The 12,938-nt window shown below is 37.8% G+C and overlaps 1 protein-coding gene across 7 annotated transcripts in view; it reads left to right on the top strand.

Moving 5' to 3' along the window:
• The window catches only part of hebe, a 104,147-nt gene extending 100,610 nt beyond the window's left edge, over window positions 1-3,537 (top strand). For all 7 annotated transcript variants that reach the window (XM_067771785.1, XM_067771784.1, XM_067771788.1 and 4 more), the window contains one exon: window positions 1,134-3,537. In XM_067771785.1, coding sequence (XP_067627886.1) covers window positions 1,151-2,905 — 1,755 coding nt within the window. In that variant the 5' untranslated portion in view covers window positions 1,134-1,150 and the 3' untranslated portion in view covers window positions 2,906-3,537. The remainder of the gene's footprint in view (window positions 1-1,133) is intronic.
• The last annotated feature ends 9,401 nt before the right edge of the window (window positions 3,538-12,938 follow it).

Genomic DNA, 12,938 nt, shown 5'->3' with positions numbered 1-12,938 from the left:
GATTCGAGGCTCTGGCAACCCCGAACTCCTAATGGATATAGGGGGTGGGAGGGCGGTATGGCCTAGAAGGTTTCGTGTGTTCATACCAAATTGTTCCCGAGATGGTCGGGCCAGTACCTTCATGGTGCTTGTTACTGGAACGTACCGGATCTGCAAAGAACCATCAACATCGATAACACTCCCAAGACCTTCCGGGAGTGTGCTTATAGCTACAACAACAACAACAACAATATAGAGGAAAACAGAGAGTAGGAGCTAAGAGGAGAGCAATAGCAAAAATATGGTAAATAGATTGAAAAATCGAGAAAAGAAGAGTTGCAATAGAAGAAATAAAAAAGGTAGACAAAGGCAAAGCGATGGGAAGAAGAAACGAACGGAATCCGGCGAAGCAAAAACATGGATTGAAATAGTGGAGGAGGAGAAAATGGATGGAGCTGGTGAGAAGGCGCAAATTAAAGGAATGAGGTAAATTGATAGAGCAGCGGGGAAGAGAGGGAGTGTAACAGAAGAAATAGAAGAAAAGGTAAAGGATAACCGAAAGCGATAGGGTAGAGAACCAGGTGGATGACAGGATGAGGGGGAGAGAGAGTGTAAACAGTAAGAACGAGAGCAAGAGTAAAACCACAAAGAGAACAACAGACTGATGGGGAGAGCTCGGCCGAGGTAATTACAAAACCAAACATTACTTTTCAATTATTTTTTTGTTTGATTGGGTCGAAGCGTAGTTAGCCCGTTGTGTAATCCTGACCTTCAAACTTTTCTTAACACTATGGATAAATTCAGTCTACGCCCACCCCAACCTAACTTAATCTGTATATAGTCGAGGGTCAAATTCGATATAAACTTTGTTGGTGTTTTCGAAGTTCTGCTCGCTATAATGCTGGGATTTGGTGCTTCTCGGTGTTATTTTCACAATTTGGTTTTGCTGCAAATTAGACCTTTGCTTATTTCGAATGGTCAACAACGACCAAGTCTTGATAAAAAGATTCAGTTATACCTACTTGATTCGTTCAAAAGGCTGAACTGTGTCTTATCTTTAGTCTAATATTTTAAGCTGATAGTATTGATTTTTTTATTGTGAATAACAGTAAACAAACTAATACCATGAGTTTTTTTCTTTTCCATATTTCCAGATCAAAACGAGCACAAAATGTCTGACACACTAACCCGAGTCAAGTTGCAGCTACGTCCAGTCAACGGCAGTGTTCTCAATGGCAATGGCACCGCTAATGGTGACGACAAGACACCCACTTCACCAGCCACAAAACTTCTAATCAATCATGGCAAACCTAATTACACAATCCAGCGTTCACCTAAGGCGCAACACAATGGCGCCACAAATCCTTTGAACAACGATCTACAAAATAACAATCGCAACAATTATTATCCATACAAAAGTGCCGGTGTTGTGGGCACCTCTGGTATTGTAACAAATGGCTACAGCAGCAAAACAAAGATCACAACAAACAACAACAACGGTGGTGGTAGTAGCAATAGCAGTCAAAACGGTGACGATCTGATTGTACAGAGCACCAAATTTAATGGCGTTTTCAAGGCGGTCAATGTACCAAAAGTCGAGAGCAGAGACGAGTTAGATACCAAAGTTACGCTGAGACGTGTACAAAGGCCAACAGAACATACCACACCACAAAATGGTAATGATGAAAATGTACCCGAATTCATATTGAGACAGCGTCGCATACAAGAACGTTTGGCCAATGAGAATTTGGATTTTGAAAACCGACGCAGCGGCTATTTCACGCAGGTTGTCATATCGCCTACATCACCGAATCGCTTTTCGATGGTAGAAACAATGTCAAGTCCACCTATTGTGCCATCATTAGAAATGCCACCACCAGCTAAGGAAGAGTCCATTGTTGAGGAGAGTAGTATCGAGGTGAGTGCAGCGCATGCTAATGGTGTAGGGCAACATGTGAATGAGGAGAAAAATGTTGCAGCGGAGAAAGAAATGTGCGGACACATTGAAGAAGAAGAAGTAGCAAAAGCGATAGAAGAGGTTAACAAAGCTGTGGCAGATGAAAAGATTGATGAGAAAGCCGATGTCGTAGAGGTAGAGGGACAAGTTGAACGTGAGAAGGAAGCGGTCGGAGCTAAAGCAGAATTGGAAGAAGAAAAGAACACGGTTGTTGAGCACAAAGTTGAAGAGCAGAAAGAGGAAGAGCATAAAGTTGAAGAGCATAAAGTCGAAGAGCAAAAAGAGCAAGTGCATAAAGAGGACGAAAAACAGCACTTAATTGAAGCAACCAAAGTTGAGGAACTACATGTAGTACAACCAGAAACATCAAGTGTTTTAGTGGTGGTCACAAGGGCATCCGTAGAAGAGGTTGTCGCGCCACAAGTTAGCCCTTCTGTTGCAGACGAACCAACAAAAATTGTTACAGCCGAAACAACAGTTGAGTCGGCTCATAAAGAAACTGCAGCCGATGTAGTTGTAGTACACAATGAGGAAGCTGTCGAAGTACCTCAGTCTCATGAACCAGCTATAGTTGAGCAACCCAAAGAAAATGGGCATGCTGCTGTGACAGAGGAAGTATCTGCTACAACAGATGCGCATGTCAGCGAGGAAGTAACTATTTCACATACAAATGGTTTAGCTAAGTGTGTATCCATCGAACTACTTACACCCAGTTTGCCCATACCCGATCCCAGCGGTGCATTGGGTGTAAACTATGAACCAAAGACAGTGGTTTCATTCTCAAAAGATTTGGGTGCACCAAACAATTATCCCGATACTGTGAAGGTGGTGAAAACGAAAGAAGGCGGCGTAGAGGCAGAAGCATCGAGTGCAGCAAATGAGGAACTGAAAGAGATGGCTAAATTGAAATTCGATATTAAAGCTGATGATAACGATGTTCAAGTAACGTCAACATTGAGAACAGATTAGGGAAATGCGAGGCGAGGTAAACAAGTAGAGGTGTTTTTTGTTGATAAATGGCGCAAGAGGGCGTAGGGTTGAGTGGTTACAAATTGATTGACTAAGGAGACGTTTATAAATAAATAAATTGAATTGGGACGCGATAAGAAGAAATCGAGCCAGAAATTAAATTGGAGAGGGGGTGACAGAGAAAGGGAATTTCAAGAGGGAATGACGCTTCGAGCAAGAAAACCAAAAATGTACCACAGTACTAGTTTTGCCGCATCAGCTTACGAGTCTAAATTAATATATTCAGAGTTATCTATGGTTTTTAATAAATTGTTTTTTTTTCAAGCGCGGGTTTAGTGCATTATAGCCATAAGTGATAGTTTATTGGAACGCACTGTTTGTATTATAAATATTATTCTAATTAATATTATTTTTATTATTATTGCAATTATTATTATATATAAACACAAAAAAAATAAGAAATGTAAATTTATTAAATTATATGTTTAATTTTGTTCCATATATTTCTTAAGTCAAAAGAGTTGCCAAATTCATTTAATTATTGTACAAAAAAACAAAAAAAAAAAAAAAAAACAATAAAGTGACGAGTCATTGAAGCAAAAAGCGAAGGAATGACTTTAAAGTGAAACAAATTCCTTGAATTTTTTTATATTGATTGTGGATAAGTCAGACTCCTGAGATTTCTTGCTATATAAAAATTTAGCCCCTTCATTAAATATTTTGAATAACGCATTATAAGAATGAACAAGGTTGCAGACGTTTCGATTATGCCTTGTAAATCTCTTCAAAGTCTTTTCTCCCCGAAGTGGCGTTCAAACCCGCACCCCTGCGATGATCAATCTGTTGAAAAACATACGCGAACAAAGCCACGTTTGTATTGTAACGAATTTATGGAGACTCCGCTTATTTTACATCTTCTACTGACGTTCGTATCGCTAAATTGTTGAATAAATAACTCAAATATTCAATAGTGCAAAATGGTCTTTATAAGACTGAAAATACTCCACAATAACACTTATACTTCGCAACTGATGGCGTGCTAAATCCAACTGATTCTGCTTATTCAGCTTTTGCTCCTTTTATACTCTCGGCTGTGTCGTTCGCATACTTCTAGGCGTTTCTTCTTCTAGAATTTACTAGTTCGCTGAAGATTGCATACTTTTGTGAGTATTTCAGATATATGCATGTGTATGTGTGAAAACTACTTTGCTGATGATTGCATACTTTTTAATCTCTCCGCTGCTGTATGTACATATGAGTAGACATAATGATTGATTTGTTTATGTAGATATGCTTAGTATCGGCTTAGAGACGATAGTATCCCTGTTTATGTAGATATAAGTGACTGCTTAGTATCGGCTTAGAGATGATAGTATCCCTTAGTGTTGCTAATATTCGTCACAGTATAATAACTATAGAGGGACTAATAGTGAAGAAATAAAGTGTGAGTATAAAATGTTCAGCTTTGTACAGAGAGCAATCTTTTCTAGGACCCCAAATTCGTAGCTCTTACACACTTTTTTACAACAAGATTATATTTGTTTGTTTGTTTGTTTGTAGTTTTAAGTTGCTTCCATTCATTTATTTGAATGAAAGACTACCTAGGCCCGGCTTACTTAGAAGCTATAACGCCATAACTAATTCTTATTTTGTGAAATCTTTCAGAAGTTTGATGTCTTTAGATTTATATACAGTTGCTCCACCAACACACAGGTAATACACTAAGGCCAGAACCATGTGCGTAGGTTTCTGCGTAATTGAGGCTACTATATATTTAGATGCATTCCGATTTAATGGTTTACTCCAAGTACGATACATTTTTCAGTTTTTCAAATGTTGCTTTCATGGTTTTGAATACTTTATGCGTAATTTAATTTTTTGTCATTTCGATTCCTGCACTATCCGCCAATTTATTCTCAACCACATGAATAGCGTCCTTTTATAGCACGCGGTTGAGTTGTGCGGAAGAACGAACTTGACGCGACGACGTTACAAAACGAAGTGAACAAGATTATGGGTTCGAATCGAGCTAAATGCCTTAACGACAATTTTTTTATTATTATTATTGTAATGATAGGACAAATTCCATATCTCGCTGCTAAGCCCCTTCATCAGCAACATTTAGGCCACGCTGTTCTAACCATTAGGTTATCACACAGCTGATTTATTTGTCATCATAATTTCTAATCTGTCATTCCGTTCTAGTCAGTTCGTCGGAGTGGTCGTGCAGTGTCATCCTCGGCTCAACCGTAATTTGTCGGGATTTTTGGTTGAGCTGAAAATTTAAATAGGCTTGGACTTGTGCTTCCTTGTGGCGTTTTGGCGGAGTTGGGAGATGCAATGCTTCCCTGACCTGGAGTCAGGCTGGTGGTTTTGCACTCCTAACATGAATCAGTGAATCCATATTGAAGTTTAAAAACTGGCGTGGTGCCATATAAAAACCAAATTACAATTGATTTTGTGCTTGGCGTGGTGCCATTTAATAGCCTAAAAAATTCACATTTCGTGAAATAACGGAACTTAATATTATTGAATAATGGAGCTACTGTGAATAACGGTAATAACATAACTAGTTGTGAAGTTTAATTGTGAACTACCTTAAAGTAGTCTAATAAAGACCATTTTGCTATACAGAATATTGGAGTGATTTATTCAACAGTTTAGCATACGAACGTTAAAAGAAGATTTCAAATAAGCGGAATTTCTCTAATTTCGTTACAATAGTATTAACTAAAGGTCATACCTAATTTTGCCTTCAAAAACTCACGTGTGTAATAAATCCATTGAAATTTGGCTAATATATTCCCATGTGACTAATTTTAGTCGACAAATATTTTTGTTTTAAGCAGATAAGTTCCAAAAGAAAAATGCAAGGTATATTGCACTTCTTTTTTTATGTCTTCATATAAAATTGTTGAATACTCGTACACCAATAAAAACTGAACAAATCTTTAAAATTCATATTATGTTGGAATCAGAACTAATTTTAGATTTTCGTCAAGTAATCCTTTGTATAGTATACTTACCAAGGCGAATTCAGTACCAGATATTGTTATCTCAACAGCTGATTGCTTCTTCTTGATTATTTTACATACAGCGCCTTGTACTTTAATATGCCAGTTAATCGAAATCAATTAAAATTTTCTTTTAACTTGACATTCTTCTGCTCACCTGGTGATGGCAAAGCGAATTAAACCAATTCGCCATACAGAAGAATGTCAAGTCAAAAGAAAATTTTCATTGATTTCGATCAACTGACATGTTGCAGTGATGTATGGAAAATTATCAAGAAGAAGCAATCAGCTGTTGGGATAACAACACCTGGTACTGAGTTCGCCTTGATACGTATACTATTATAAAAATAAATAAATTATCTATATTTAATTAAAAAGACATGCTCAAATTGCTTTATGCAATAGTTTTTGTTATTGATATTAGAGAAAAATTACAAAGTTTACAAACGGCGATGGTTACTAGGATATGTTTCTGAATTCCACTTCTTCATCAGCTAGCTTCTCGGGAGCTCAGTATTGAACTCGAAAACTCCAACATTCATACTTTATACTAGTCTAAAGGAAAGCCTTTATCCGCTCAGCCATATGAATGCCCCGCTGCTCGCTTTGCAATTGTATAAAGCAATTTGAGTATGTCTCGCTAATTAAATACAGATAATAATATTGATATAATAGTGAAAAGCGGAAGTACTGCATATAAAAGCAATGCTATAAACCCAATGTTACTAAGCTCTTAGAGCGCACTTATAATTATTCCACACAATTAGGATTAAAAAGCATATAGAGTAAGTATGTACCTAAATGGTGAATAAAGGAATAGCAATAAAAGGCAACACTTAGAGAGTTATATAATAAGTATTTAAGGAAGATGTGAAATATTAAAACAAAAATTAAAAATTACAAAAATGTTACGAATATAAGCAACACTAAGGGGTACTGTCGATCCAGCAACTGAAGGAGGAGTTGGAAGTCCGTGGATTGGCTACTTTTGGCGATAAATCCCAGCTACAAAGACGACTAAGTGTAGCTATGGTATTTAAAGGAATCAATGCTGAGGAGTATGTCTTTCATTATGATAGCGACAAAACAACAACAAAAATGGAAGAAAAAACCGAAACACCGCAGACAGTGACGAGCACAATATCTGCACAAACATCGACAATGGCATCTCAGCTGGAGCCACAGGAGGCACGCATTTCAGAAATGGCGTCGCAAATGTCATCTCAATTGGAAGAACAGAAGACATATATGTCAGCTAAACTGGAAGTGCAAGAGTACGTATATCTGGAATGTTGCAAAAATTTCGGAACAGGTATCATCGCAGCTCTTTGCGAAACTGGAAGAGCAGGATGCAAAAATTTTACAACTCGAGAACAAAATTGATGCCGAGATAGAAGCGTTGAAAGGTCTTATGCTACAATTACACCTAAATCGCCCGGCTGTTTCAGCAAGCAATCCAAAGGTAAAGACACCAACCTTTGACGGGCCTGTTCCTTTTCAGGTCTTTAAGCTACATTTTGAGAAGACCGCAGCAGTGATCAACTGGAATGCTGAAGATAAAGTTGCAGCTCTGTTCGTGGCATTGAAAGGGCCAGCAGCTGAAATCCTACAGACGATTCCTGAAGGAGAGCGGAACAACTATGAAGCATTGATGGGCGCTCTAGAGAGACGATACGCAACTGAGCATAGGAGACAGATATACCAAATGGAGTTACTGAACCGCTTCCAGAGGCCTGGTGAAACATTGCAAGAGTTTGCGTCGGATGTTGAAAGGCTGGCACATTTTTCGAATGCGGACGCACCCGTGGAATACACTGAAAGGGTAAAGATTCACAGCTTTATAAATGGCATACGGGACGTCGAAACAAAGCGAGCTGCATACGCAAACCCAAAGCCAACATTCGCAGAAACGATTTCACAAGCTCTGATTCAGGAAACAGCTTCGCTTCTGTGTAAACCAGCTTTCAAAGCACGCCGTGTAGAAGTAGAAAGGCCAGAGTAGGTAGGCGAAATATTGGAGGCGCTGAAAGGATCGCAAAAGCGGAGTGAGAGAGTTATCAAATGCTTCAAATGCGGGAAGCCCGGTCACATTGCACGTCATTGCGATCTTGATCCTAGTGGTTGCAACAGCATGATTGATGAATTGGAAGGAAATCAAGCAGTCTTACCGTTAGAGGGAATGTTGATGGCAAGGAGCGTGTACTGACTGTAGATACGGGCGCATCTCATTCCTTAATCCGATCTGACTTGGTCAACAGATGAATAAAACCGTCACCTGGAGCAAGGTTGCGTACGGTCACAGGCGAGTATAACCAAGTCCAGGGAGAAGTGATATGTGAAATCTTAATTGGGAAGGCCATGGTTCTATACAAATTCATTGTGGCAGAGATTGTTGATGAAGTCATATTGGGAGTGGATTTCATAGTTGACTATGACATCAGATCGATATGCAGAGAAGGATTATGCAGTATAAGAACACTTAACTTCAGTTTTGAGCAAGGGTTCAGCAGTAAGCGAGTGCTGGTGAAAAAGATTCCACAAAAACCACAAAAGTCAAAGGTAAAAGTTGATGGAATAGGCCAAACAAAACAAAATCAAAGATACCTGCGAGAGAAACACTGGCATTAACAAACCCGAACGGACGCACCAAAACGAAGGAAAGAATTTTCCAGAAAGAATGTGAGGGTAGTTTCAAGCCAGGGCGCACTACTGTTGTGAAACGTGGGAACGATACTGATTATGCGAAGCCAATCCATCAAACGCAAGCTCGACGAAGTAGTTCATTGGCCAAACAACAACGTGTGAAAGAACGGCCCAGGGGTTACGAATATTGGCAACACTAAGGGGTACTGTAATCTCTAAGCCGATGCTAAGAAATGACGTGTATGCACATCAATAATTCAATCATTATGTCTACACATATGTACGTACACGCAGCGCTTTTATTTAATTGTCTGATCAACGCCCTAGATTGATAAGGAGTGTGATGACTAGTACCTAGGACCTACCTAATTATTTTCTAGTTTTAAGTATTATTATTACTTAATGTAAGTATTGTTTTCAATAAAACCGTTTAATTTAAAAATTTTTTTTAATTATTTTATTTTCAAGTTTTTAGTCTTTATTTAATTGCCTATTACTCCTCATTCTATTTAGTTCATTTAGTGACTCATTATTATGAGGACTCTTTCCTGACAATTTGTTACAATCTAAGTCCTCAATACATAATCCTTCCAAAGACTTTACTCGACTCGGCGCCCAGGTATGTTTGTCCCTCCTCGAACTCCAAAATATTTTGTTGTCACTCCTACCGCACTGTATGTAATATTTGTTCCAAATATGAGTCAAATCGGACATCATAGGTCGCTTTCTATTCATGTATGTATTATGTGTTCCAAATATGGACCAAATCGGACCACAAATACGATTTTTTTGAATATCTTGATCCTTGCGGCTAGGATTTCATAAGTCGCTTTCTATTCTTGTATGTATTATGTGTTCCAAATATGAGCCAAATCGGCGATTTTTTTTATAGGTCGCTTTCTATTCTTGTATGTATTATGTGTTCCAAATATGAGCCAAATCGGACCACAAATACGATTTTTTTGAATATCTCGATCCTTGTGCCACCTAGCGGCGATTTTTTTCTTATTATTGCCTTGTCATCGGGTTCTGACCTATATTCCAAGTTTGTATCTTATCGGTAAGTTACTTAAATTTCAATTATAAAATTCTTTCACAACGACCGTGCAGCCGTGCGGCCGGCCTGTCAAGTCAAACTAAATAAAACCGTTTAAAAAGCGGCTGCCGTGGTGTGATGGTAGCGTGCTCCGCCATCCACACCGAATATCCTGAGTTCACGCCCGGGTAAAGCAACATCAGAATTTTAGAAACAAGTTTTTTAAATTAGAAGAAAATTTTTCTAAGCCGGGTCGCCCCTTGGCAGTGTCTGGCAAGCACTCCGAGCGTATTTCTGCCATAAACGCCGCTCAGTGAAAACTCATCTGCCTGGCAGATGCCGTTCGGAGTCGGCACAAAACAAGTAGGTCCCGTCCCGCCAATTTGTAGGAAAAATCAAGAGGAGCACGACACAAATTGGAAGAGAAGATCGGCCTAAGATCTCTTTGGAGGATATCGCGCTTTACATTTCTTTTTTTTTTTTAAGTTAAAAAAATATACATTGCGAAAAGCAATATACATATAAAATTTACTTTTATTTCCTAAATATGAATAATTAAATGTAGCAAAGACGAAATAAAAAATGTTATTAATTCAAAACAAAAAGACAAAAAAATCAGCAGGCATTGTCACAAACCAATGGAATGCACAGATTATAAATAAAATTTCTATTAATAAATTGAGATTTATTTAGTAAATATTTTTAATCAGTGCCAAGACGTTAAATGAATTCGAGTAGTTGAACAGCGATAAATAAACGATGATTAAACAAAAGTTGCAGATAGTCGAGTGCATAACAAAGTTTAAAACAGATATGCAACTAGAAAAAGGAAGGGACGAAATTAAAAGAAACAAGCAAGGGCCGGACTGTCTTTGGCTGTGCCGAAACCTTCATACCTTTCATGAATGGGGCTGAACAATAATCTTATCCCGTTCTCCGAATAATCGGATGTATAAGATAAGAAATATATAGTGAACAGATTTACACACCTAAACGATTTTTAAGATAAATATAAAATAAAAAACAGGTAGGTACTTTGTGTGAGGATGCAAAGTTTCACGTTTTTTGTGGTCTGCGTGTAAAAACTATGACTACGAATCACGTATTTCAACAATATATGACGTAAACGTAACTATTTGATGAAATTTGATAAATTTTGAAGCTTCTAGCCGTAAAAAGGGTCAAAAATTACAGTTTATATGAAGTATATAATATATATACCACCGATCTCTATGATTTTTTCAGACAACAATATATGCTATATACGTAAGCATTTGGTGAAATTTGAAGCTTCTAGCTGTTAAACAGGGGCAGAAATTGGGCAAAGTTCCTGATCTGCACAATCGGGTGTATGAGATATATGCTATACTAGCAGACCCGTCAGAAGTTGTTCTGCCCTAAATTTGGTCTATCTCCATACATTTTAATAAACTTTTTCCGTCTAACCCCCTCCCCCTCCTCACTTTTTCTTATCATTTTATTCACTCCTCCCTCCGTCTTTTCGCTTCATCTATCTCTATTTTCGTCTCACTCTATCTCTTTCTCAGTCTCCTTTTCCTTCCGTCTTTTCTCTTCTCTAAAGTTTTTCCCATTCTTCTTCATCCCTTATTACCAGGCAAAGCGAATAGGACGTATGTAAATAGTTATATGGGTATTATTAATTCATGTCTTTATTTCGGCTTCGCATGCACATTTATCAGTTTTGCCAGGTTAATGCAACTAAATTGAATATCACAATGAAAATTACTTTAAAGCTGTCAGCAACAACTTTAATTTGATATCCATATTACACACACATTCTATGGGTATCCGGGTCCAGGTTTTGCCCATATGTTGAGACCCTACTGACCCAGCGGTATAAAAATTACTCTGTACTAAAGCACTCATCAACACCTTCAATTTGATACCCATAATGTAAAAACACATCCTAGTTTTACCCTGATGCACGTTTTGGCCTATATCTCGAGACCCTTCAAAAATAGGTATGAAAACTACCCTGTACTAAAGAACTCATCAACAGCTTTCATTCGTTATCCATATTCTATAAACACATTCTAGGGGTACCCGCGTCCACGTTTCGCTTATATCTCGAGACCATAGTTACACGCGGGTACGAAAAATACCCCGTATCAAAGTACTGATAAACAGCTTACATTCGATACCCATATTGTACAAACATATCCCAGGATTACCCCGGTCCACGTTTTGATCTCAAGACCCTATCCAGAACGGGATAAAAGTAGCCTATGTCTGTCTTCTGGTTCTAAGCTACCCCTCCACCAATTTTCAGCCAAATATGTTCATCCGTTACTTCATTCACACGCGCATTCAAAAAGACATAGGGACAGAAAAAGCGGCTTTGTTTTTTACTATGTAGTGATGTACTTCAATACATACCTATAAACCTACGCCCGAAGTTAAATAACGCAGCGAATGCTATATATGCACGTATGCATGTGTCGCATCAAGCCTCACTCAAAAGCAATTAGCGCTGACAGTTCACAGCGAACAAACACACATACGCATTTTTTGAAAAAAAAAATGTTACTTTTGTTTAAACAATTTGGCTGATATAAGAAAGGAATCAAGTATTTTTTTTGATGCAGATCGAAGGTAAATATTTCAAAGTTTTACTGAAAAGTAGAATTTTTTAAATCCATCCATCCGTTTATGAGTTATAGCTGTGTAAACAAAAATTTTATGATTTTTTACTACATTTTGGCAATTTGCCACGCCCTTCAAATTATATTAACTGTACCATCTCACGTAGATAAGCTTTCAAATGCAAAAAACCGTTTTAAAATCGAAGGTAGGTACTTTGTGTGAGGGTGCAAAGCTTCACGTTTTTTGTGGTCTGCATGTAAAAACTATGACTACGAATCACGTATTTCAAAAATATATGACGTAAACGTAACTATTTGATGAAATTTGATGAATTTTGAAGCTTCTAGCCGTAAAAAAGGGGCAAAAATTACAGTTTATATGAAGTATATAATATATATACCACCAATCTCTATGATTTTTTCAGACAACAATATACAGGAATACAATATCACATTGTAGGAATACATACTTATGGAATTACGTTATGGCGTAAGGTACACTAAGTTATACATATGTGAACACAGCCTAAGTACTGGTTACACCTTATGTTTATGTTTATGAAATAGCGAGTAAGTCGTTTGTAAAGAACTAGAGAATAAGAAAATACGATGTACACGCCATTTTGAAGAAATAAAAAGAGATTGATTCGATTTTGGACACCGACGTGACTGCAAGTGTTTTCTTTATTCCCCGCGGATTCATATAATATTGCATCAGAAGTGGTGCGCGAAACCAC

This window comes from Eurosta solidaginis, chromosome 3, assembly GCF_040869045.1.
Source record: "Eurosta solidaginis isolate ZX-2024a chromosome 3, ASM4086904v1, whole genome shotgun sequence".
NCBI lineage: Eukaryota > Metazoa > Arthropoda > Insecta > Diptera > Tephritidae > Eurosta > Eurosta solidaginis.
The sequence above is the reverse complement of the archived record's forward strand: the minus strand, read 5'-3'. Positions and strand labels throughout refer to the sequence as shown.